Source organism: Cryptomeria japonica, chromosome 6, assembly GCF_030272615.1.
Source record: "Cryptomeria japonica chromosome 6, Sugi_1.0, whole genome shotgun sequence".
NCBI lineage: Eukaryota > Viridiplantae > Streptophyta > Pinopsida > Cupressales > Cupressaceae > Cryptomeria > Cryptomeria japonica.
Window position 1 is genome coordinate 625,347,674 of NC_081410.1, and position 26,664 is coordinate 625,374,337.

The window sequence follows — 26,664 nt, forward strand, 5'->3', positions numbered from 1 at the left end:
TATCCTATTGGTTTCTCATCCTTGAAAATTGGTAACTTGAAAACTTTGCCCTATCTTCTCTATCTTCATCCCAAATAGTTGCACAGCCCAACAAAACCCAGTGAACAACACCACAAACCAAAATCGAACTCAAGCCCTACCACCAATTCACCCACGATATATAAAAATCTGTTCATCTTTCACATAGCCAAAAAGATAAAAACTCTCCCTGTAATAAACAACATCCCATGTGATGAGTCAAGATTTTATACAAGATGGCAACCATTATAATAATGCATAAGCAAGACACAAGACCCCTATTAATGAGTTAAGGATTGGAAACTAGGGGAGGTGGAAAATTACAAATTACCATTTTCACATTCTATTGCATCATCACTTTGTCACTCTTTGTGATCAAGATGATTAATACAAGAAAAGATTACTTGGGCATAGAAAAAGCATGCCTCTTTAGTATTTGACTGTTGGAAGGAGATTTGGATGGAATTAGTCATTGGCTTAACCATCTAAAATGTGTCCCAGCAAAGATCACTTATGGTTTTGGGAGGAGATTTGGATGGAATTAGTCATTGGCTTAACCATCTAAAATGTGTCCCAGCAAAGATCACTTATGGTTTTGCCATCTTAAGCATGTGCCATTAGTGGCTTTGCAAAGGAAAAAGTGAGCTAAGGCTCCTTCAACTTCTCTCAAGTTTTCACACCTTTGTCATTTCATCACAACCACTATCAATTAGGATCCTCATCAATAGTTATCTTGGAATAGTGCAAACTCAAACATCTTGCAAGAGAAGTTAGTTGAAACACAAGACAGTGACATGATGACTTTGCAACCTGCTAGGAAAATCCTCTGACTTTGATTAATACAAAAAAAGATGATTGATTGACGACAAAACAAGCAAGGTATGAAAGTCAAATTTTATATGTATACTAACATGGTATTAATTGGGTTTTAACAAAAATTCAAAAAAATAACTGAGTATGCAATCTACCTCTTTTTTAAAATATCTCCTATTGGTGATGAGATCATAAGTGAACAAGCAATGATCTACCTATGTGAGAACTTAATAAGCCATACCCTCTATGATGTTGAGTTGATTCATCTATGGTGTTCATTGCCTCCCAAAGAAGTGGAATTGGAACCCAATGAGGAGGATACTTAAAGCGCGCAACATCCAAAATAAGGGCCATGTCTTTTTCACAATGATATCCACCAATAGGAGAAAAATGACCAGATCCTGTCTGTCAACAATATAAATTTAAAATGTTTATAAATAACTATATATTCTAATCCATGCAACATCGATAGTAATAAAGTGGAGGCCAACAATAAGAAAAATAAGTAACAAAGACACTTTGCAATGAAAACTACAAAATACATTTGCCTTTAAAGTAAAAATTTAAAAACATATCAACATGAAGGCTAAATCAAGTTTTTTCCCAAACTACTATAGCATTTCATTTCTTACTCTTGATTTGGAGAGCAACTTCCTAGTTCCTACATACCACATAAATCATTAGTATTACAACTTAGTTTGATATTAACAACCTATTTCAATTGTTTGCCCCAATGTAATGCCTTATTTTGAAATTTTTATCAATTTGAGGCATGTTGATAGTTTGTAGTTTTTCCTTGTCACATCAATTGTCGTTAAGTTTGTTGTACCAATACAAGAATTTTCATATAGTCATTTTCTAGGTCAAACATAAGCTATTTCTCATCTAGTTAGTCATTATGAAATTCTTGTCTCCCATGTTTATAAACGTTGTACTTTTGACCTCTAATCAATATCACTATGTAGCCAATAGAAGATGCTTTCCAATGAATCAAATGGGATACAAATTGGTGTTGAGCATGCTCAATTCCTATAATGTTGGCTTTTGACTAAGCATCTTGCAAAGTATATGCAAGGATAAGTATCTGAATGAAAATGCATATCTACTAGGGACTTTTAAGAAGAATTGAATAAATGACCAAGGATAATGTTTACTATTATATCTAATAAATTAAGTACAAGAAATAATAATACAATTGATAATGCATACCAAACATAGCAGTAAAACGTATCTTTATTCGCACATGATATTATTTTAGAGAAGAAGACCAAAGATGGTCGTCCAAGGATTAAGATTAATCCGACTATACCATACTACCTTCGTTGGCGGTACACAACATATTGAAAGGACCCAACGGTTGTCGAGAGGAACACAACCGTCAACCAACTAACACATTAACTACCCAAGAGTGACAACCCACTTAATACAAACAATTAATACATTGTCAGATAATAGATATATTCAAACATAACAATAAGCATTTTATGCCGACTACATCATCCCCTCCCCAAAAAAAATGTCATCTTCTAGACGACAAGTAAACATCAAGTAATATTCGGGAAGACTAATGACAGACAATGACTTGGACTGGACAACCCCAACTTGTAGTGTACCTGCCAAAACAAATGGGAGTCTAGGGGCAATGCCCCTCGCGGGGTCCTGTTGTGACCTATTTCACACATCGCCCCATTGCAAATGGGGACCCCCCTTTTTTTTTGCTTTTTAGGGTTCTGTTTTGGCATCGCATCTGCTAATCACCAGTCTTTTTACAATGAGTTAGAGTTTTTGAGAATTCATCCCAAGCCAGATTGAGAATTTATGCTCAAAATTGAATTTGAATGCTGCCAAAGAGTTCAGAAGGTCTGAAGGACGAAAATCGCAATTGCTTTGAGCCATTTCTGACAACCTACTATTTTTAGAAATTTTTGCTTTTTTTTGCTTTTTTAAAATAGACATCTGGGTTTTGTTCTTTGAGCTATTTTATTACTACCCATTTTGTCGGAATTTGAAAATCTCGCCTCAAGTGTAAAAAGCAAGGCTTTGAAAATTTTGCTTTTTTCTGAGATTAGGGTTTTGTTCTTTAGGTTCTTCTAATCCTACCCATGTCTTCAGATTCGAAAAATTTTGCTTCTAAGTGTAAAAAGCAAGGGTTCGAAAATTTTGCTTTTTTTCTAAGATTAGTGTTTTGATCCTCATGCCGAATTATTCCTACCCATGTTCTCAGATTTCAAAATGAGGTCTCCAAGAGCAAAAAGCAAAATGGAAATCCACATTAGGGTTTTTGTCCAGATGAACCAGCAAGGTATGAACATGGCATGAACACTATTGACCAAGTCAAAAGAAGGCAAGTGGAATGGCATATCGAAAATTTCGTCCAGGTTGAAGAAATAAAAATGGCAAACAAGTTCAACAAGGTTCAAGGGTAGAATGGCAGACGATTAGTTAAAATGTGGAAGAAATTTGAGCAGGATCAATTTAAAAATTGTCCAAGAAAAAGTGTCCGACAAATATTAAACTCCTACCGAGGGTTAACTAACTCATGGCAAGGATTACTTAACTCTTGCCTAAGGTTAAGCTTATTCATGTACCAAAGACAATTTTTAAAGTGCACCTCATGTCCAAGCTAGAAATTCTTTCCAAGTCCACTTTAAAAACATGGCACAAGCAAGAAATTCTTTCCATGCCCACTTTAAAAACATGGCATAAGGAAGATGTGCAAAATTCGCCAAAGCTTGAGAAAGAATGTAGGGCCCACTTGAAGATGGCATAGAATAAAAAAAATATAAATTTCCTAGTTGGCAATAAAAGATGACTTCGCAATAAAAGATGATATGGCATTCCAAGAGAATTAAAAATGGAAAGTAAGATGACTTGGCAATTAAAGTCACATAATAATATAATAAAATAAATTTAAAAAAAAATAGCAGAAAAAAAAATTAAAAAAATAAAAATTCTGGCATGCCTTCTTCAAATTCGAATTTCTAGAAGAAGATTTAAAACAAATAAAACTTTCTAAAACATGATGGAAGCTTCTAAGGATAAATTCCAACTTCTTAGAGAGGATAAAACAATAAAACTTTCTAATTTTTGAGAATCTTCCAAGCTTCCTTCTAGAAGAAGGCAAAGGGTTTCAATTTTCTAAAGATAGAATAAAACACAAAGCTTCTAGAAATTGCTAAGAAGCTATAAAGACATGATGCCAATTCATTAATACTTTGTTTGCCAAGAAGAAGTTTGTATAGCAAAGAAGGAAGCATCAAAACTTTGCTGAGTAGCTTCAATGCATGATCAAATTATCCAACTTCAAAATCTGCCATGTCTACAGGTTTGGAAATCAAAGTGAACTGCTCTCAAGCATAAAGATTATTAGATTCATGCCAAAATCTGATCATATTATCAGATTACCTTTGCAGAAGTAAAATAAATTCAAGGGTTTGAAGAAAAAAAATTCAAATTCTTCAAAGGAAGCAGCTCCAAAATCCAACTAGATTATCAAATTTTCAGAAGAATTTGGATGAGAAATAAAGCAAAATCAAGGGTTTGGATAAAATAAGTTCGATATTCTCCTTAAATTCGCCATTGATAACAGTTTGAAAGAGAAAATTCTACCTTGAACATCTCCAAAAGGAAGAATAAAGCAGGTCCAAGGGTTTGAAAGGGACATTCAAAGGTTCAAGTTCGCCATCACCAAGGTTTGCTGATAAAATTCTAAGTTCACCATTGATCATCCTTGAATCTACCTTGGGAAAAGAATTCAAATCTGCACATAGATTTCTCAAAAATCTTTCAAATCTGCCAAAAAATAAAATTCATCCAAGATCGTCCAAGACAGCAAATTGAAAGTGGCCTTGCCCGAGGAAGAATAAATTCTGCCCTGTCAAAAAAAAGTAATCTAAATTCACATTGTCAAACTGATGCTATCATGGTCAGCAAGGAAGTTTTAATCATTTCCAAACCCTCCTTGGAAGAGGAAGATTGTTTATATCCGATATACATGTGATAACCTTCCAAGTTTGAAGTGAAGCATCAACCAAAATCTGTCCAAAGATGTGGAAAGTTTGCCCTTTCATATCCAAGGAAGAAAGTCATCCAAAATTTGTTGAGGAATAAGACATGTCCAAAGATTTTGTCCAAAGAAAAAACTAAGCACAAAATTTGAGCAAATAAAAAATTGTCCAAGGATATGTGAACTTCGCCCTGCCAAGAGGAAAGCCTTCGAGCATGCCAAACAATCCAAAGCATGAAATTTTTCTTTCCAAGAACAAGATGGCCTGACAGATTGGAAGACAATTTGTCCGATCATACTTCCGAAGCCTACCAAGATGACATGACAAAGAGCAAGACAAATTGTCTGATTATAATTCCGAAATGTGCCAAAGACAAGAGGACATGTGACTGTCCGAACTTTTCTGATCCATAAAAAAATGAAGGATGATTGTCCAAGAATATTCCAAGTCCGAGGACAAGCCAATTGACATGAAGCATGCCAAGACATAAAGACTGACACAAATTTGTTCCAAGACACAAACCTTAATATGTCAGACACATTCAAGTTCCTGGTTTAAGACAACCTAAGAGGAGAAAAATAAATTGGCACATTCACAGTCAGGACATAAGACAGGACTGAAAATTGTCCAAGCAGGTTGATCAAACTCAGAAACGAATTTTTGTCCAAGGCATAAATGAAATATGTGAAGATGTTGAATCAGGTACCTCAAATTTGATCCATTAGACAAGAAGACCATCAAGCTGGCATGCCATGAGGAAAGACAAATTTTGACAAATTCACATGAAATCAGACCAGCAATCGAACAGGAAAATAAATTTGACAAGCACATGAAATCAAGGGTCAATCAAACGAACGGGTGGATAAAGGTTTGATACATGAAAAATGGCTAAGTGTGGAATTTCGCACAACCAAAAGAATCAAATTTTGACTAAATGTTGGACAGGAAACAGGAAGAAAGAAGAAGAACAAAGAAGAAAATAAAGAGGAGATGAATCGAGTTCTTCTCCAAATTCAAGGCACCTGAAAGAGTCTCCGGGCATCAAGAAAGAAAAGTCTTTAGACTCGGCGAAAGTATGGAAAGAAATTCCAAATTTCTTGAAGGATTTCACTTTTGAAGAATCAAAGACAAGCTCCCACGTGCAACATAAATTGGCAGCAAGAAGAGTATTCTAGACAAATTTCCATACAGGCAAATTTTTCGACACAAATTGGGGAATTCAAGTCAACATGTCCAGGTTCATTGAACACACTACCTCTCAGCAGAAGAAGGTGGTGCAATCCTAAAAGATAGCATCTTGTGCCACTTGTCTCTCATCCGACGGATATTTGATCTATTTTGAGAAACTCTAATTAGGGTTAGGTTGTTTTAATCTCGGTCGTTGATTAGAAATCAATCCTGGCTATTTAATTGTAATTGAGGAGCCTATAAATTGAACTCACCCCTCATTTGTAAATCATGGGAGCATGTTGCAAAACATGTTGAGATAAGCAATTGTTGCATACAATTGCCAAAGTAATAAGTAATGCATTGTTCGAATTGATGGTGATTACCTCTTTTATTTTGGAGTTGGCATGGTTCTTATCCCTCATCATAGTTTAGATTTTATTTCATGTATGTTAGAAGAATGAAGGATTTGATAGTTTAGATTGGTGAAACTTTTTGCTCATACTTTTGTTGGATGGATGATTTTCATTCGATATGTAAAGTTAGCCTGAGCTTTTGATGTGGATGCTTAACTTCTACTTTGAGTAACATTGTTCAATTGTTGGTGTTATTCGTAAGTGTGAAAATCTTGAGCACAACCTTAGAAGATTGAACATGCTTTGCGTAGTTGTCCTAAGTGTGGTGAAACAAAGTGTTGCTATTAGTTTCACCTAGTCTTTACCGTCTCCTGAATTCTTAGGAATAGATTAGAATTTCTAAACCATATCTCCTTTTCAGTTTTCTTGAAGTCCACAATCCAAAACCCACAAACGATAAACCTCCATTGTGAATTGAACGAGCCAAGCGTAAGTCCCTTTGTGTATTACCAGCATATCACAACACCCATTGAGCTTATCCACATGTCAAGACCTGACCAAAGAAACCTTGGAATCGCCATATAGTCTTCTTGCAACCTTAGCATAAGTGGTGGTTTTTCAAGAGAGGATAGAGTATCCTTGGGTATTTTATTCTAATGTTCGGTATATGATAAAACGTACACCAACAGGTCCCCAGGCCCAAAAAAGACCTTTAGAACCACACAAAACTCCATGGCGCACATCATTTTTCTGATTTCCTAAGACGCCAAAAGCAATATTGATGAAGCTAGAGAAGAGCTTTAACCAACGTATGCAACATGTTGTGAAGAAACCACTTTGTCGTACGACTAAGAAAAAATGTTGTCGAGTGGTGAAGGAGTTCAGCATTAGCCAATGATTGCGTACGGTAACCCAAGGAAGTCGCACGAGCTCCTGAAAGTTCCTATCAAGCCATGTGATGGGAAAGACTGACAATCCGTACAATGTGAAAGATTGAATACTTTCATACCATGTCACAATTAGACCTCCATACGATGCCATAATGGCAATGTCATACGCTATTGATGTGGCGGACTCCAAAAGCCGAGTGTAAAACCCACTTTACGATGTGAATATTGAAATGTCGTACGTTGTGTCGGGGTGAGTATCATACAGTAGCAGCAAAAGTTGTACAAGGGAAGAGATTTTGCCAAACCGTATGGTATGCCAAAGGAAATACTGTTATACGATGTAACAAGGAATATTTCATACGTTGAAAATGCAACATGTACGGTGTGAATTGTTGGAGACCGTACAAGGTGAATGTGAAAAGGCTGTACGAATAATTGAAGCCGTACTCCCATCGTATAGGCCAACAAGGTGAATGTGAAAAGGCTGTACGAATAATTGAAGCCGTACTCCCATCGTATAGGAATTCTATACGGGAGAATGAAACAGTCTTGATGACACTGTTGTACAAAAAATGTCGTACAATAGAATTGGGGATGTGTTGTGACGTTTTCACACATACCCGATTGCGAATGGGGGCCCCCACTTTTTACTTTCTAGGTTAGTTGTAGTAACCTTTAAGTGAAAGGAAGTAGGTTGGATGAGCAAAAATTGGCTAAGTGTTGGGTCTTTTTCTTTGACCCCCAAGATCCACGATCTGCCTTGAGACATTTTCTTTGGGGTCTCAAATCAGCGAACTTCCTTTGCTGGGTCAAAACCACAACCAACCTAGAGTGTATTTCCATTGGTTTCTTGATACCCGATCTAGATGGACAATCATTGAGTTGCCGATTGTGGGTGATTGATTGATGTTTTTACAGAATGTTAGAATTGAGCCAGCAAGCTGGATAGGTTTGGAATCATTTCCTTTGGGGAGTTAGAACCCCAATCTTCCTAACTTCCCTTTCTACCCTTCCACCCTCTACCCACCTACCTTTCTATCCTCCATCTACCTTTCCCTCCCCAACATCTCCTACCATTTCCTTCACTTGCCTTCATCTTTCTTCCTTTACCACCTCCTAACCGTAGCATCCATCCCCTCATACCTCCCTCTCTCAACATATCCTAAGCCACTTCCTTTAGCCCTTATACCTCCCTCTCCACTTCACCTCCCAACATTCTTCTAACCTTCCTCTTCATTACCTCCCACATCCTTCATCTTCCTTACCCCCACGGCATGTGCTTCCCTTCCCTACATCCTCCATCTTCCATCCCTTATACCTCCTAACTTCCCTTCCTTACATCCTTTTCTCCCCTTCCTCACATGGCACCTTTCCTTACCACATCAGCACCTTTCTTCATTTCCCTCCCCCACTTCCTTTGCCTTGTGAAATCCACAACCTTCCCTTCGACCATTTCGTTTGACCTATCTAATCCCCGATCGACCACTTCTTATGCCTCCCAAAAAACACGATCACTTTTGTGATCCTCATTATCCACAATAAAAGCAAAGAACATGAGTGATAGTGCCAGCAAGGATAGAGGGGCCCACTCATAAGAGGAGATATTACACTTAAAAAATGAGATTTTTGAAACACATGCTCGGAACCCCCAAAATCAGCTGGGAGTGAAAAGGTTCTAACTTCCTTTGCTCGTTGAAAACCACGAACTACTTTTGACTCATTTCCTTTGATCTGTCCAAACCCCAACCTACCCAGGAGTACTTCCTTTGCCTATTTAGATCCCCAGTCCATCACTTCCTTTGCCCCTGCAAATCCACGACCTAGCAGTTGCTCACTTCCTTTCCTTTGACCCCCAAAATCTCCAACCAGCCTATGATACATTTTCTTTGCCCTATCAGAAGCCCGATCTGCTCCTACACACTGTCAATGACCCCTAAAAAGCCTGACCCTGCATATGTTTAGAGAGGAATCAGACCAAAGCTCAGAAATCAGACCTGAGAATGATTAAATCTGACATGAAAGTTGAGTCTGAAAGTATGACAAAATCAGACATAAAATCAGATGTTGGAGATGATAATCAGAAATTGAACAAAAGAAATCCATTTCAGATTTTAAGATTGATATTGTTCTTGATCAAGGTTTGTGTGTTTTTCAGGTTATAGAAGAAGGAACTCCATCAGTCGAGGGAGATGAAGACTCGCACATCAACGTCAGCATGTTCAAATCAAAGACAAATAGGACAGGAGTTCAACATCAATATTAGCAACATGAGAGACAGAGCAAACACAACATGAGAATGATGAAAGTTCAACACTTATAGAGCTCGACTTAGAGAGAAGAAGGTCACTTTAGCATGGCAGGAAATATGATCAATGCATTCATGGCACCGAGGAAAGACACTACAAAGCAAGTGCAGGGCGTGGCATCAAAGGAAATCAACACATATGCTTCGCTCTTTCAACATTATACTTCAGGCTAAGGAAGTATATGCAAAGTGAGGATGCAAGCTTGCTTCATGAAGAGAGAGATTTCACCACATAGAAGAGATCAAGGACAAGTTCAAGACATCATAAGGGACAAATTTTACAAGTATCTTGAATTTCCTCCAGAAATCCAAGAAGTTATTAAACACTCTGTCACTGACTGACTACTTGGCTTTATCCTTAAAGTCATGTTTGTCACTCTCTACACAGGGGTCATTCACAATTTGAGATTGATGGAAACTAGCTAAGATAGTTTTTATTTTTAGTTTCTCTTCCTGCTGTCATACATCTAAGAAGGGGATTACCAGATTTGAATGAGAAATATTTGATTGCGGTAAGTCTTTCAAGACCAACTGCTCCATAAATGGCAAAGGTAGTTTATTGGATATGATAGGGTAAGACCTATGGCTGAGAGATCCATATCACTCTTCCTACATCCTTTTCGAAATGCAGAGAATATAGTATCAGCTTAAGCCATATTTGGCACTGAAGCCAAATGCATGATAACAAAGACTAGGGTAGCGATTCCTGGCCAGGTAACAAAAATATTGATAATCATACTGAAATCCAAAACTTAGGATGTCCATTAATGATTATGTCAACTCATCAATTAAGCAGACTATAAGACGGATGGAGGATCATCCCTTACAAAAGTCCAGATTCAGTGAATTAAAGAACAGGCATCACAAGAAGTCACTATTATCCATGTAATGAAACTCTCCAAGTATTGTGACAGACTTTATAATGGATGATTCCAAACCGCCTTCTTAAGAAAATCTGATCCTTACTTTTAGTCTGCATTTTACATAGTGTTGATTTTCTACTTTGCTTCAATTCTTAGATTTTGTTGAAAGTAGGATAGATAAGAAAAGCCTCAAAGATTTTATTCCATACTTTCATTTTTTTTATTAGAATTATCTTGCCTCTATTCATGTTTTGTAGCCACTCAAAAACAGTCATATTTTCTAGTCTTATGCTTCGCATCAAACTAAATGCTAAATGATGAGTAGTAAACTTGAAACTTCTTATATAACTTATAAATGTTGAATAAAAGACTTTGTTGTCAGCAGTCAACAAAAAATGGCATTTTCAATTTGATTTCCAACTCCAACATCAAATCACTAGTCATCCACGTATTCACATAATAACAGTGAAGAGAGCACAACAAAGCAACAGAACTTACTCAACAATTTTTAAATACCATAAATGACACATAAAACTAACCTGCTTGAATGTGCCTCTATGATAAGATGCAATTAGATGGCAATCGTCAGATGAAGCACACTTTGCTACAAGTTTTCGGAAGTCATTAAGAGAACTTTGATTAGTTCGAAAAGCTTCAACATTAGCTCCAGAGCAGTTAGCTAGACATGCAACTTTTCCAAATGAAATGCCATCAATTTTGACTTTGTCTAAAGGTTCACAGCAGTCAAGCATTGACTCATCAAACCAGCGCCATGGACCTGAAGACCAAAAGCATCCAAGACAATTAGCTCATAAGACTAGTAAGCAAGAATTTGACTCAATGACAATTAGAAAGAAACAAAGAAATTATATTGATGTCCACCTATGACCAAAGTAGGTCAAAGGCAATAAATGGAATGCTAAAGCAATCCTCCCTAAAGTAAAAACAAAAAGGCAACTTATGTAAGTTTCTCAAAGTTCATCAACATGTACTAATAATTGGCAAAAAATAATGCAATCCCTGTTAATCAGTCACACAGAGGTGTAAGTGACTTTAGGGTGTTCAAAATTCTTAAAATATATTAACTCCATAATGTTCGTTCACATCAAGGTATGGAGTCATTTGATGTAAACACATAATTCTTTAGTATCCTAGATTAAACCCAGAATCATTAATACATATAGTTGTAAAGATCTGCCATTAATCACCTGGAGAGTCTGCCTGTCTCACTGCTTTGCATATCTGATTGTTGCATGCCCCACAACATTTTCTTTCTTGCCTCTTCTTAGTTTGATTACGTTAATTACTTTATAGTTGAATCAGTGTTAAAAGCATTTGACAATTTGGATATCCTTTCATTGCAACAGTTGCAGCATGGACTTAGACTTGAGGATAAAAATAGCATTTATCCTTGTTGCATGCCCCACAACACCTTTCTTGCCTGTTCTTAGTCTGATTACATCAATTACTTTATAGTTGAATTGGTGATTAAAGCATTTGAGGATTTGGATATCCTTTCATTGCAACAGTTGTAGCATGGATCAATGACCTAGACAACAAAATTGGATTACTTTCCAAGGCATACATAATGGCTACAAGCATGTACCATAAAAGGAACTGTATACACCCACACACCTATGCCCATGCTGCACATCTCTGAGACAAGGGCATTATCTAAGATGGGAAAAAGACTAAAAGATGCCCAAAGACACCACAAGACATCTCCTGGTACATCTCCAAATCTCCTCCTTTTAAAAACAAACGAGTGTCACTAGCTTCCAGGACAGTCTTTATGCTACTTCTGTAATTTGTAGCAACCATAGCAGCCAAAAGGTTCTCAGGAACAGATTGGAAAATAAAAAGATTATTAAAAAAATCAACAAATCAAAAATATTTAATGGGGAAAAATTTGGGCTAAAGTTAGAGTTTGGTTTGGGGTTCTCAAGAAAACAGAAAAAAACAAAAAGGATTTGAGATTTTGGCAAAAAAATTGAAAACACACAATAAAGCACAACCAAGTCAATTTTTGACAACTTAATCAGTTTAAAAGTGCAAAAAATGAGGAAAACTACAGAAAAAAACCTCTGAGGGTGAACTTTACCAGAAATAGCAATTTTCTGAATGGAAAACCCACAAAAATGGCTAAGCAGCAAGAAACAGTGATTTTCTTGCAATTTCTGCTTCTGAAGTCTCTATTGCTGATCGTAAGTGACAATTAGAGTCAACAATATGAAATTTTAAGTTTTGTTAAAACCTTTCCATATGTACATTTGTTAGAAAATAAATCTCTCCTCAGTAAGTCCAAAATTTTCGACTTGGCAAACACTCAACAAAGTCTCAGCAAAAACCAAGGTTTATCGGAGGAGCAAATGCAGGGTTTTAAACTTTCATAGAAAAAATCCTTGTGAAATATGCATTTTAACCCGAGCTTTAACTTGCCTCAACACCTTTTAACCCATGTTGGCACATTTCAATCCCACGTCATGATTTTTTACCTCAGAATCACATGAAACCTGACGAGTTCTCATCTTAAATACGCCAATTTTTTCCTCTGCAACTCATCTGCAAAGACTCATGAGTTAAACTTGAGAATACACACCCAACTAACAAAATCTGCAAGTAGTCGGCGAGAGCTTGCAGGATTTTCTAGCCAAGGTCTCAACATTTTTAAGAAAAACACCTTCAACAAGACAACTTATATTGACATTTTTTTAAATCCATTCTCCTGGTAACCATGAGATGTACTCATCAGTGCAAACTATCAGACATTTTTGCATTGACAAATCAAATAATGTAAACGAAAGCAATTATAACTAAAACCAAAGCTACATGTCAGTCTAATTGAGTTGTGAGCTGTAATCCCTAATGTTGGGCACTAACCTACCAGATTCTCCTATTTTGCGTCTTACCATTGAACCAAATGGGAGTAAAAGCTAGAGCAAAGTGTATACAGGGGCAGCCAAGGCATGGCCTAGTTGAATCTCATGGGATTCTTTTCCAAAAGCTGCCAAAACAAAGAAAAAATACATTAATCCTCTCGGCTTGTTTAGCAGCTGGAACTATTCAAAGTACAGGCTACTTTTTTGCCACATATTTCTTAGTGTTTTATGTAATGTCCCCTTCTCAAGCATAATCAGTTGGTGAACTACTAGCCTATTTTCAAGTTTTCCCATAAACTAATTGGTGACTAAGTGACAACTCCAAAGTTCTCAAAGAGCACAAGTTCAATTTAGCAAGGTTGTTATTCATGGCAATGAGCTCAGTTGTTGGTGTGCATCCTCATGAAAATATCACAATTGATTTCCAACCTTTGTTGAGCTCTCCAAACTTCTTGGAGGAGCATACTATTTTTAGTAATTCACCCAGTTGCTTCTGATCATCATCCTAAATATTCAGTATCATGTTGGTATGGTCAAAATTCTATTTCTATGATGTTCTGGTGCTTTCTGCAACTTGGGTAAATTAATTTAACTATTCACTTAAGTTGTCTAATCTTCAATTATTAAAAAGACAACTTAGTGTAATAAATCAGTAAAAATTTGTTGAAAGTGAGCTCCAAGGTTGGACACCTAAGGGAAAGATTCTTTTACACAATATAAATCATTATCATATTTCAAAATTGGTTATTTCCCTCCAAGAAAGTTATAAAAGGAGGCTGTGAGCTCATTTGCAAGGTTAGACTAGAAAAACATATTTCCTTTTGTTGTGGAGAGAAGTTGAGTTCTTCCAAAATTTTCTGAGGATGAAAAACCCTCTTGAGATTGTTAGTTTAGGAGACAGAAACCCCCTTAGATAGTTTGATTTCATCCAAGAATCACCATTGACCTACAGATTGAATCTTTAGTTTTGGATTGCAATTATGGATGGTTTTGGTGTCTTTTGAAGTTGCAAATTTTGATATTGTTTGTGAACATTTGTTAGAGTTTTTTGAAGCGAAAACTAAAGGATTTCTTTGATGGTCATACCAATCATTCCAGAGAAGTTGTACCCCCTCTCCTAGCCGTACCATCTAGGAAACTCTTCATTGCTGGTAATGAAACTCATTTCTCTATCATTTTGAGATCATAATGATAATAAAAATGAAGGTTGTACAGTTTAAGGTTTGCAAACTTGATCATTTATTAGGTCCTACCATACACTAGAGGTGCCTAGAGATTAGCATGGGAATCCTAGGCTGAAGCGCTTAGTCTTTGAAGCATTTATCACCCTGGATGGAGGCATCTAGGGTCTGTAAACAAATATCAAGCATCATACAGGTAAACTTTTGGGTTTGTGATGGGTTTTGATGTCATTTGGAGGTGCTGTACTTGTTGTAACAACACCATACCAGACCTACGCATGTCTGAAATCAATTTATAGATTTATATATCCTTCTTCAAATGAGATTTGGTGAGTTGGAACTATTTTGAGGAGTTGTATCACCCTATGTGTGTTTGAGGTGTGTTTGGGACGAATTGGTTAAGTTGGACCTGCAAGCTATCTTGTTATCACTTATTTGAGGTACTCTACTAGTTGGTTTTATGTTTACATTGATTATCTATGTTTTGTGAAGTATTGCAGAAGTTTATTATATTTGATGAGTTATTGTAAACATTGGATGGTAGTACCGCTAGTGTGTTTGATTTACTAGAGTGTTTGATCATTTCTCATTGATGATTGTACTCACCCCACTGAATAAGTGGATGATTTGGTTGTCTCTCAACCCACTGAATAAGTGGTAGCTTTGTATTGATTCCCACTGAATAAATGGATGATTTGGTTGTTACTCACCCCATTGAACAAGTGGTTACATATGTATTTCACTTTGCTACTAAATAAGTGGACGTGCCCTTTTGCTTCCCCAATGCTTAAGTGGAAGTGCCTTTATTTGCCCACTAAATGAGTGAATTTGTAATCACACCCTGCTGAACAAGTGGTTATGAGCTTTATTTTAGTATTGCATAAGCACTCCACTGAATAAGTGGTATTGGTTAGCTTGTCGTCTCGTGCATTTCCTACAAGTTATTGCATTTAAGTTCAATTGATAATCTTGAACACCATATACTCTCATCCTGCCCACCTCGGGAACTGGGTGATCAGATAGTGCATTGCATATTATTTTCAAAATTAGGCATGTATATTACATTTTAACACATCAACTTCGTGACGACACAAAAAAACAATGCATAAGCAATCAAGGAAGCTCCCTAATTTAATTTACTCTAAAATCTAAAACAAAAACAACCCTACTAATATGAGCAATGTACAATCTATTCGTTAGGATTTTATTAAAAGGATATGAAAATTTGACCTATCTACTTTGATCTTAGAGGTTAAAGCATGAGACTTTGAAGAACTGCTACTCTCTCACCATAGAATTTTCTACATTCATGATTAGATTAAACAAAAACAAGAATACCATCCAAGGTTCAAAACAAAGATCCTTGGAGAAGTATCAAGAATTGATTTGATCTTGAAGAAAACATAACATGGGGAAATAACATGTAATATGTAACCCTGATTTTTTTATTTTTTTTTATTTGTTGAATTGTTTTTGACACATGATGCTTGTGAACACAATGTAAACGTTTTTTTGCAAATATCTGATCTGATTTGTTTCGTTCATTCATAGCAATGCATGTCTATGGAAAGTAACATTGACATCATCTTAAACTGAAGTACCATACACACTGCTGCTCACAAAATCATGTTGTGTTGACATTAAACTTGCATATTATAATCTAATATGAACTTGGCAAATTAACTAAACATGAGTACCTTAAAAAATAATGAGTCTTCTTCCTGCTATAGGTCTGAAATGGCTTCAAAATCACTATCAAATGCTCATACAAAGAATACTATAGGTCTGCCATAATATTTCAGTCATACCACAATACACATTCAACATAACCAAGCCTTTTTATACTCAGAAAATGAACTCAGAAGTCTGCTCCAGCAACTGAGTGCAGGGAAACCACAAGGACAATTCACATAAGAAATTCCAATCACTTCTTTTAACCTCCAAAGTGATCCAGATCTCTTAGGAACCGTTAGATGCCTCCAAAGGATGATATTCAGCCTTCAAACACAAGAAAACTCACAAATTCCCACATGCCAATGCCCAAGTTGGCGACTGCCTACAAGGGGCGACTTCAGCTACAAAAATAAATGTCAGACTAAAACTCACATATTATATATGCATCCTCATCACCTAGCCATAAGAAAACCTTTGAGACAATACTCTCAATAATATATGTCTTATTTTCAGATATATGAGCAAAAATGTGAATCTTGGGGTAGCTGGAATGGTACAGCCAGCACTGGAAAATGTCTCCAAAAACTCTTGAAGCTTGAACAACACTCAGAAAAAAACATAAATCACACCAAAGCATGAAACCCCAATCAAGCACTTCATAAATATTCAGTTTCATCAAACCTTGTCACCAAACTTCAAGCAAAAACACTGAAAACTCAAACTAAAAACAACAACCAGCTAGGATGGATCTTGCACCACCTAAACCAGGCTAATTGAAAAGGGTTTTCATTCTCAACAATCCAAAGGAGAACTCTCTAGGCTCATCCCAACAGCATCTTGTTATGTGTGCACAAGCAAAATGAAAAATGAGAGCCCAAACTCTAATTTGTACAGTTGGAAGGAAAAGTTAGGGCAACATAAATTTGAAATATAATATTTTACCCCAAAAGTCTCTCCAAGTAACTTCTAAATTAAAAGTCACTTTTTGGTCACTTAAGTGAAAACTATAAAATATTATTCTCATCACCTTAGAAACGTCGCCAAGGCACTGAAATTGAAAACACTTCACACAAAAGTGAAGAGGGAACTAAGACTAAAACAAAGTGCCCAAATAGCACTTACTGAAAATAGCATATGCCAAAAATAGAAGAAACTCACTAAAACTGCAAGCTCGAGATCTCCATAGAACATTGAAACCCCTAACCAACTCATAATAGCCTATGAGAACCTAGGAATAGGCTAACAAGAAGAACAACTGATTAGGAGCAAAAGGGGACATTACATAGCAACACCAAGAAGAAGAAAGGATGAAGACAATTAATAATCACAAAACATTCAAAGTTGCTTCATGGATTCAAACATTGATTTCACACAAATCTTCTTATTAGCTAGGTTTTTTGTTGAACAATTACAACACTTGGGATTAGACTTGAACAAAATATTGACAACATAAGAAAGCTTCAACTTCACATTCTTTACACAAACAATATAATTTGAGTTTGAACTTAAATGACAATTTCGTAATATTGCCTCATCCCTAATTGCATTATATTTGTGAATGACACATTTATAATTTTCTAGCTATAGGCTCTTGGAGTGTCAAAAATAATAAAAAGAATTTCTTCGAAAGAAATTATATCCTCATCCTTGAAAATAAATTGAAAATTATTTTATTTCCATTTCTTTTTCTCATCTTGAGCATACATCTAAATCAAGGGCTCGTGATCTTCTAATTTTCTCTTTAATCTGCTTTAACTTATTTTCAATCTTGACTTCAATATCAGAGTAATGTCCCTTTCTAAAGTTTTCATAAAGTATGCAAATTTTTTAATTACCAATTTATGCAAACTAGAATAAATATGAACTACAAATTAGCACCTTGGAACATCAACAATAATCAATTGTTTGTCAGGACAAAATTTGATATCACATACAAATTGATATATGGTACTGAAATCCATCAACTATTATTTTCCAGCAAAAATTATCATCAATGTTAATATATTTCAAAACCAGCTTCTAACTTATGACCAGAATTTCAACAATAAGCAAATATACAACCCCAAAGACAAGGTATAGTAGCCAACACAATTCATTTTTAAGAATGGTGCGGCACCTTCACATAATACCTATTCTAAATCGTGTGACTTGGCAATACTAATGCTCATACAGTAACCATCACATGCAGTCAATATGCATGTCCTTATTATGTTTTGTTGATAGGATTATAAATTTTTGTGTTCCACGGGGATGCAAATCTCCAAAAGAACTCGCGTCCCCCCTAAGGGCACGCATCAGCCGCCCTTATTTTGGAGACTTGGGGACTTCGGGGAAATGTCCCCACACAACACCACCACTTTCGACACCTCTATCGGGGATACCATCAAGTTGCTTGCTATATGGCACATGCTATTACATGCTAATTGCAACCTTTAACATTGTGAAACTAGTTGGCCTTTCATGGGCCACTCACAAAGATGTTATATTACAGATTTTGCCTTGAAGATTTCAATTCACCTCCTTTTTTATATCAGCACCGCTCCACCGCCGTTCCCCCCCTCATCCCCTCACCGTCCCCAAATTTAGGCCCTTGGTCCCCCAGTCCCCGAAACCCATTACCCCATCAAGAAACTCCATGAAACATCGGATTATATTCAACTATGCATTAATTGATTGTTGGCTTTTAGGTAGTTATAAGAGTTGATTGATAGGCCCTCGTTAATGGGATTCGGAAGGCTACTCTTCCCAACAATCCGACAAAGTGGGTGCAGTGGATTGCCCCAAACAATGGATGGATAAAGGTCAATTTTGATGGAGCTTCCAAAGGAAATCCAGGACCAAGTGGGATTGGATGTGTGGCTCGAGATCATACCAAAAAAATACTTGCAAAGAAGTCAATACATATTGGAGAGGCAACAAACAAAATTGCAGAATTTAGGGCAGCATTGATACGGCTGCAAATGGGGATGGAACTGGATGCTAGGCAAATACACCTTGAAGGGGATTCATTAATAACTGTTAACGCCATTAGACAAATCTACACGCCCAATAGGAAGTTGGCTCATTGGCTTCGGCCAATCAAGGAGGTGTTGATGTGTATTTTGTACACGACCAAACACAGAATAAAATACCCAGAGGTATCTTATCCTCTCTTGAATAAAGTCTCTGAATGCTGAAGATGTCGCAAAAAGGATCAATCGAGATCACTTCAAAGTTCTGCTTTGTAGGATCTTTACTTGTGGATAAGCACCAGTGGTCGTTGTATATGTTGTTTCTTCAAGGGGCCTTACGTACTTTCAGAGAAAGCTTGTTCGTGTTACTCTCTTTCCAAATGAAGGAACAGGATTTTCCTAACACTAACAGATTTTCAAAAAATGTCAAAAGATAAGGGTTTCGGGGAATAGAGACTTAAACTGATCCTAAGAATGACTCAATGAAGGCTAGACTTAATAAGATTCTACCAATTTCAGTATCGCCAAGAAATTACAACTCTACTGGAATTGATGCGATCTTCTAAGGGGATTCAATAGCTTTCAAATCATCAAGGATATAGATACTATCATAGAGATACATATCAATACTTCCAATAATGATTGAATTCTTAATCAATCTTAATGTTTCCAGTTGACCACACAAGGCGTCCTCACAATCAGTAAGAAGCTAGTGGTTTGGAATGTGAATCTTATCAAAGATCAAGCACAACAATTCGTCCTTCAAACTTAAAATTTAAATGCTATTTCAACTGAGAGTGATTCAAGAAGATAAACAATCATGAAGATAGCCACAAGTATTGCAATAAAACACCATAACTTCAATATTTTATTGATCTCATAGCCAAATGGACAACAATTGTTCAAAATTCTTTCTTCACTACTCAATCTTGCTACAAACAATGACTAATTTCTCTCCAACTTTCTAACTTTCTAAACTTCTAAACTCTTTTTCTAACTCTTAAAAAATGAAATGAGTGAGGGCATATATAGCATCCTCAAATACAATGAACGGCTTGGATCAATTCAAGATCAATGGCGGCCAAGATTTTACAATGAAACCCTAATTAGGGTTTGTTACAACAAACTTAATTCTGACCAATGAAATAATTGCATTATTTGGACACATGTCTTCTCTAGAATATTCGACCAATGGATAGCCGAGGTAGGTACATCGAAGTTTGTGCCATCTTTAATGAGTCAGGTACATTGAATCTGAACATGCTGAGGTTGACCAACCCGACTGGAGGAGTGATAACTGGGATGCCACCTTGTCTAACACTTGGTTGATGCTCAATTTGGTGATGCTTTTCTTCAAATGCTGGACTGGAAGATAGATGGAGAAGGTCGTCCTTAATGAAACTAAACTGGGAGGAGATCGTCCTTGTCCTGGCTTGATCTTGTTTGATGAAAGTCTGCCAAGTAGTTGATCCTCCAGCTTTGGGGGTCGTCATTTGATGCCTACACAAAAGATTAAAGTTAGTCTTTGAGCATAATATCTTAAAGCATAGGATCTAAGACCTTTCAAGGGAATAATTTAGACATTAATTTGAAAATGACATGATAAATCCAAGAATTATAAACTTTCAAATTAATTATGAGCTTGAAATCAGATTTTACAAGACTTGAATTTTAAAAGATTGCTATGAAATCAAAATAAGTCTTGAATAAGAACTTCAAAAAAATTGATTCTTCATACCTTTTCTTTGAATGCTTAACTATCAACCTTGGAAAAATGAAGAAAGAAGATCAGATTTAGCTGGATAAGGATTGGATTTTGGTCTCCCTTTGGATGAATTATGCCTCAATTGACCTTCAAAAGAACTTCGCCTTCCACTAGCCTCCAACCACTTAGCAAATGCTGGAAATTAGCCTCCAATCTGGTATAATTCGCTCCTCCAATCTGCTCTTGAAATTTGCATGAGAAGAATAATGAATGAATGATTTGAAAATGCTACAACACTCCTCTCTTATATAGGGCGCTCACCCTAATTAACCATGAGGCCGACCTAGGTTTTTAGCAATAAAACAAATAAAATCCCCTTTAGAAGGAGGCTGACTTGCTTATAAAAGCAAAGAAATGGATTTTGAGCACTCCCCTTCATTTTTTAAATTTTAAAATTAATTTCAAGGCTTCCAAGGTGGATTTTGTATTTATATTAAAGCTTAAAAATTAATTAATTAAAGGGTAAAGGCCTTAATTCATGCGAATTTGATCTAGCTTCCCCAAATGTCTTAATTTTGGCAAATTTAGTGAAGATTGAGGAATATTGAGGTTTGATTGAGGCTTAATGAAGTTTCCTTTCTCCCTTGGGCATTGAAATATCCAAGATGATGAAGGTCTAAACCACTTCAAGGCTTGTTCATTTCATAAATTGAAATTTTCACAACCTATATTTGCAAGTTTCCATGTCTTTGTCTTCACAATCTTGCAATTTGTCCTCGACTCACTCTTAACAAAATTGAATAATAGGCCTTTTGATAATTTCGCCCTGGACCCTTTGGAAGGGTCAGGAGCGATTTTTTCAATTAGGTCCTGAATACCTTGTTTTCTTGACTCCAGTGTCTTCCAGAAGGCGAGCTCATGTTTGACCTGACAAAGTCTTGCATTCCAAATTTTAGCATTTCTCATGAGCGAATTAGATGAAAATGTGATTTTCACCTTGGACCCTTTGGAAGGGTCAGGAGCGATTTTTAATTTTTAGGTCAAAATTCACCTTAGTTTGATCATTAACCTCCTCCAAGGCAATCTCCAGGGTCTATTCATCTCAATCACTGAGTTGGCTTATCAAATTTTGAAGGAAATATTGTTCTTTTGGGAATTTCGCTCTGGACCCTTTGGAAGGGTCAGGAGCGAAATTCTCTCCTAAGCTCAAAATTCTCATTTGTTGAAAATCCAAATCTTTCCAAGGCATTCTAAATGGATTCTATCACTGTAGTCCAAGCCTAGCTTTACTTAAATTTTGGAGGAAAAGGTGTATTTGATGTTTTTCGCCCTGGACCCTTTGGAAGGGTTAGGAGCAATTTTCCTTGCTTGGGCTTACTCCTCCATCGTTTTAACTTCAATCCACCTCACAAGGTTAGGCAATAGTCTTCTTCATTCACTCCACCCAAGCTTGGTTTGTTCTTGCAAGGCAAAATGGGGTATTTAGGAATTTTCGCCCTGGACCCTTTGGAAGGGTCAGGAGCAAAAATCCTTCTCTGACCTAGAATCATCATTTTTTGAAACAAACACCCACTCAAAGGTGGTCTCAAGGGCAATTTCTACCTTGGTCTAGTCTTGTCTTAGCACAAACTTGAAAGGAACATATTGGTTTTAGGATTTTCGCTCTGGACCCTTTGGAAGGGTCAAGAGCGAAAATTAGGTTTTAGGGCAATTTTCCAATCCTTTCATCTTCAAATCACTTCCAAGGCATAAAACATCTTGCCTCACTCCTCTCCAAGTCATGAAAACCAAAATCTTGTCTAAATTTGTAAGGAAGAAGGAGGATCTAGAAATTTCGCTCTGGACCCTTTGGAAGGGTCAGGAGCGAAATTTTCATTTGTCTTCAAAACTTGCATTTTTAGCAACCCAATTCCACTCTAAGGCAATCCAAATACCTTCTCACACCCTTGTCTAAGCTTAGTTTTGCCCAAAATTTGAAAGAAAGGATAGTTTTTAGGATTTTCGCTCTGGACCCTTTGGAAGGCTCAGGAGCGAAAATCTCTCTTAGGCTCAATTCCTTCATCTTTTCAACCTCAATTATCTTCAAAAGGCAAAAACACACCTCCTCACACCCATTCAAGCCATAAAAACCAAAAAGTTGTCCTAACCTTGCAAGGAAAATAGGTGTTTTTAGGAATTTCGCTCTGGACCCTTTGGAAGGGTCAGGAGCGAAATTCACTATTTGGCTCAATTCCTTCACTTTTCAATGATTTCTTAGCACTTCAAGTCACTCCCAGGGGCAATTCCCTCTTGATTTTACCTCATCCCATACTTGTCCTAGCAACACTTGATAGCCAAAAGGAGTTTTGATAAAATTCGCTCTGGACCCTTTGGAAGGGTCAGGAGCGAAATTCTCAATCTTGACCAAAAATCTTCATTTTTTTTTACCTTGAAACTTCTTTGCTATGTGGGATTTCATCTTTATTGTCTTAGGAACAAGGTTTCATGTCCAAGAAAGGCTGAAAAAATAGGTTTACAAGGAATTTAACTCTAGACCCTTTGGAAGGGTCAGGAGCAAAATTTACTTTTCTGGCCAGAATCCTTCATTTTCACAATTTTTAAACATGCCCAAGGGTTTCAATATGCTCATTCTTCCTTTCATCATGTCTTGGACACCTCAATTTGACCAAACAAAGCCAAAAATGCCTCCTATAGAGATTTTCGCTCTGGACCCTTTGGAAGGGTCAAGAGCGAAATTCACTATTTAGGCTTATTCCACCATCATTTCAAGTTGAATTCACCTCTCAAAGGAAGAAGACACTACTCTCTCATCCATGCCAAAAACTTGACCTTCTTCACTGCACAATAAGAGCTTTTTGAAATTTCGCTCTGGACCCTCTGGAAGGGTCAGGAGCGAAATTTCCCTTCTTGTCCAAAATTCTTCATTTTGCACGCTTCCAAATCTTCAAAGGTGACAAGAATGTTTAATCCTCCCTCCAAGATACCCTGCACATCAAAATTTAGCCAAAGTTAGGAAGAAATAAGCTTCAAGATGATTTTCGCTCTGGACCCTTTGGGAGGGTCAGGAGCGAAATCTCCATTCTAGGCCAGATTGCTCAATTTCATGTTTCATGTTTCAAACCACCTCACAAGGCAAAGTTAGGTCATTTTCCAAGCTAGGAACAAGATTGCAAATCTATCCACAGCAAGAAATAGGGTTTAGGATGAAATTCGCTCTGGACCCTTTGGAAGGGTCAGGAGCGAAATTCTCCTTCAGGTATCATCTTGCTCTTCAAAAATCAATCAAGTCCCTCTCCAGGCAAGAACATATCAATCTACCCTCAAACATGCCCTAGAAAGCATCATTCAGTCAAAAATGAGAATAAAAAAGAGGTTTACAATGATTTTCGCCCTAGACCCTTTGGAAGGGTCAGGAGCGAAAATCCTATTTTAGGCTTGATTCTAGACATTTTGAACTCCAATTTTCCTTAAAAGGCAAACATAGACTTTCCTCATGTATCTCCATCAAGATCCTGCTTTTCACTAGGCAAAAATGAGAGCTTTTCAAAATTTCGCTCTAGACCCTTTGGAAGGGTCAGGAGCAAAATTTCCCTTTCCAGGCTAGATGTTACCTTGATTCGCTTCATCTTCCATCAAACTTGATCTAACCAACTCCTTTTCTTCACTGGCTCTGCTCAACTAACTTAGACAAGGAAACAAACAGGACTCTGACAAGAAAACCCTCAAATCTAGTCCTGACTTGACCTGAGGCCTATTCACCCTGTTCCTTGATCAAACCAACTTGACTCCCCTGAAAGGCATGCTTCATTATAGCAATCTTGAGGTTTCAGGCAGACGACTAACAACTCTAAAAAGCAAGGCTAGACTCAACTTGAAAGAAACCCTAAAAACGAGCTTCAAAGATTAGCCCTAATCTAGCCAGCCCAGGCAAACCATTCACTCACTAAAAAACCTAGAAAGCAGAGAGAAAAACAAGCAAAGAGAAAGCAAAACCTAAGGCAAAAAGAGGGGGTCCCCATTCTAATGGGGCGATGTGTGAAATGGTCACAACAGGAGGCAATTGCAAAACTAGGAGAATTCAAAAGATCACATATTTACAGAGAGGGCAATGCTGAGGCAAACAAACTTGCCAAGTTGGCAGCCAATGCAAATGGTGGAATCGACACCCTAGAAGGGGATCCGCAAACCTAAGGGGAATAATCAATGATAGAAGTGGATCTACACCCTCCTTGAGGAATAATCATGTAGAGCCAATATAGGGCTCGAAGCACGAGTCAATCTAAGGAGGGACTGGAGGTGGCAGAGGGACAGATGTCCCCAAGTGGATGGTTCGCAGAAAGGGTACGGCTCACATCAACGAAACGAGGTATGGATACCATCATCAAAAAACATGAGAAAGGAATGTATTCGTGGGAGCGAAGGTGTGAGGACACTTGGCAACAGATAAAGAAGGGGGAAAGAGTTTGACGCATAATGGGCGGCTGATGCATGCCCTTATGCGTTGGCAGGATTTGATATGGAGGCAAGTGGCAATACCAAACTCCATGAGCTGTACGCAGAAGTGTGTGAACCATTAATTAGAATTAAGAAATATCTAGGAGATGGATTTAGTAATGTCTAATAGCATCATAGTTAATTAGAAGTGCCTTGATAGCAATGATGAGGACAAATGGTGGGTGAGTAGATATAGGCTTTGGTTGCATGGTGTGACTTATTCTGTTATGCCATGACGCTATTGATAACGAAGGTTGTGATGGACATGCAACTTCTACTTGAATCCACGAAAAGGCAAATGTCATTTTTTGGTGAAGTCACAGACAAGTGAATGGCGGTCGTACTTGCAGTGGGTCATCCTCTAGTCACTCATGCTAACAAGGTTGTGCTAGGACGAGAATTTCTCATGGTGTACCACCAATATAGGGTAAACACAAATATAACGGCAATGTTTCTGGCTATGTTGTTGTGTGTGGGGGTGTCGAAGGCCAGAGCTAAAGAGATTTGCCAAATGTTATTCAAGCACTCATTCTTGGGGGAGATTGATGTGGCTTTGGACAATGTCGATAAAATCTACTTGTTCCTCTGCCGCAATGCTATTACATGTCAAGGAGTCGAGAGGGAGAAGTTAGGAAATTTTCTATCATGCGAACCCTGGAAGTGGAAATGTTTAAGGGAAGGTGGAATGACATTGAGCAGAGCATTGCATTTCTACAACATTTGACTAGGATAGAGGAACCCTCGGGTGAAGGAGTATATGCAAGAGGAAGGATTGTTGGAAGAAGAGGGTGCAGAGGACAAAGTTGAGTCGGCAACTTGGGTTTGGGAACCTTTGCGCAAGAGAAGAGTGGATTAATGACAATGGATGGGACATAGAAGAATTGCAAGGAGCTCTACCCATGATGCTTGCGGCCCGAAATACCCAATAGTGGCAAAGGCCCTAGAAATTAAAAGGCTACAAAGGATGGAGAAGGATGGGATAGAGGATGAAGAAGAAGTTGGTGCCACAGGCTACAAAGAGGGACCAATTGTGGAGGATGTTGTGAAGGATGACGATGGTGCTACAAACCTGAACTGTAGTCTTGGCCACCCCGTGGGCAAAAAGGCAAAACATTTTAGTTTTTCAGTTATGTTAATATTTTGTCTATATAAGTCATGGCTCCACACTGAACCAATAGGAATGACAATGGTCAGATAAAGGATGATAGGTTAGAAGGTCGGATATAATGCTTTGATGTATGTTTTGTTAGCTATTAGGGTCTGTTTGGTGTATGAAGCCACCAATTTTGGGTTTTGGGGGCACATTTTGATGTATATGAGTAGATAGGTCTAGGTGTGCACCATCTTCTCTTTTGATTTCG

At 37.3% G+C, this 26,664-nt stretch overlaps 1 protein-coding gene across 2 annotated transcripts in view; it reads right to left on the reverse strand.

Annotated features, from left to right (window-relative positions):
* LOC131068698 (glutathione gamma-glutamylcysteinyltransferase 1) overlaps positions 1-26,664 on the reverse strand; it is a 136,319-nt gene that overhangs the window by 48,756 nt on the left and 60,899 nt on the right. For both annotated transcript variants that reach the window (XM_058003950.2, XM_058003948.2), the window contains 2 exons: positions 10,959-11,197; positions 1,073-1,236 (listed from right to left, as the gene is read on the reverse strand). In XM_058003950.2, the coding sequence (XP_057859933.1) occupies positions 1,073-1,236; positions 10,959-11,171 (377 nt within the window). In that variant the 5' untranslated portion in view covers positions 11,172-11,197. The remainder of the gene's footprint in view (positions 1-1,072; positions 1,237-10,958; positions 11,198-26,664) is intronic.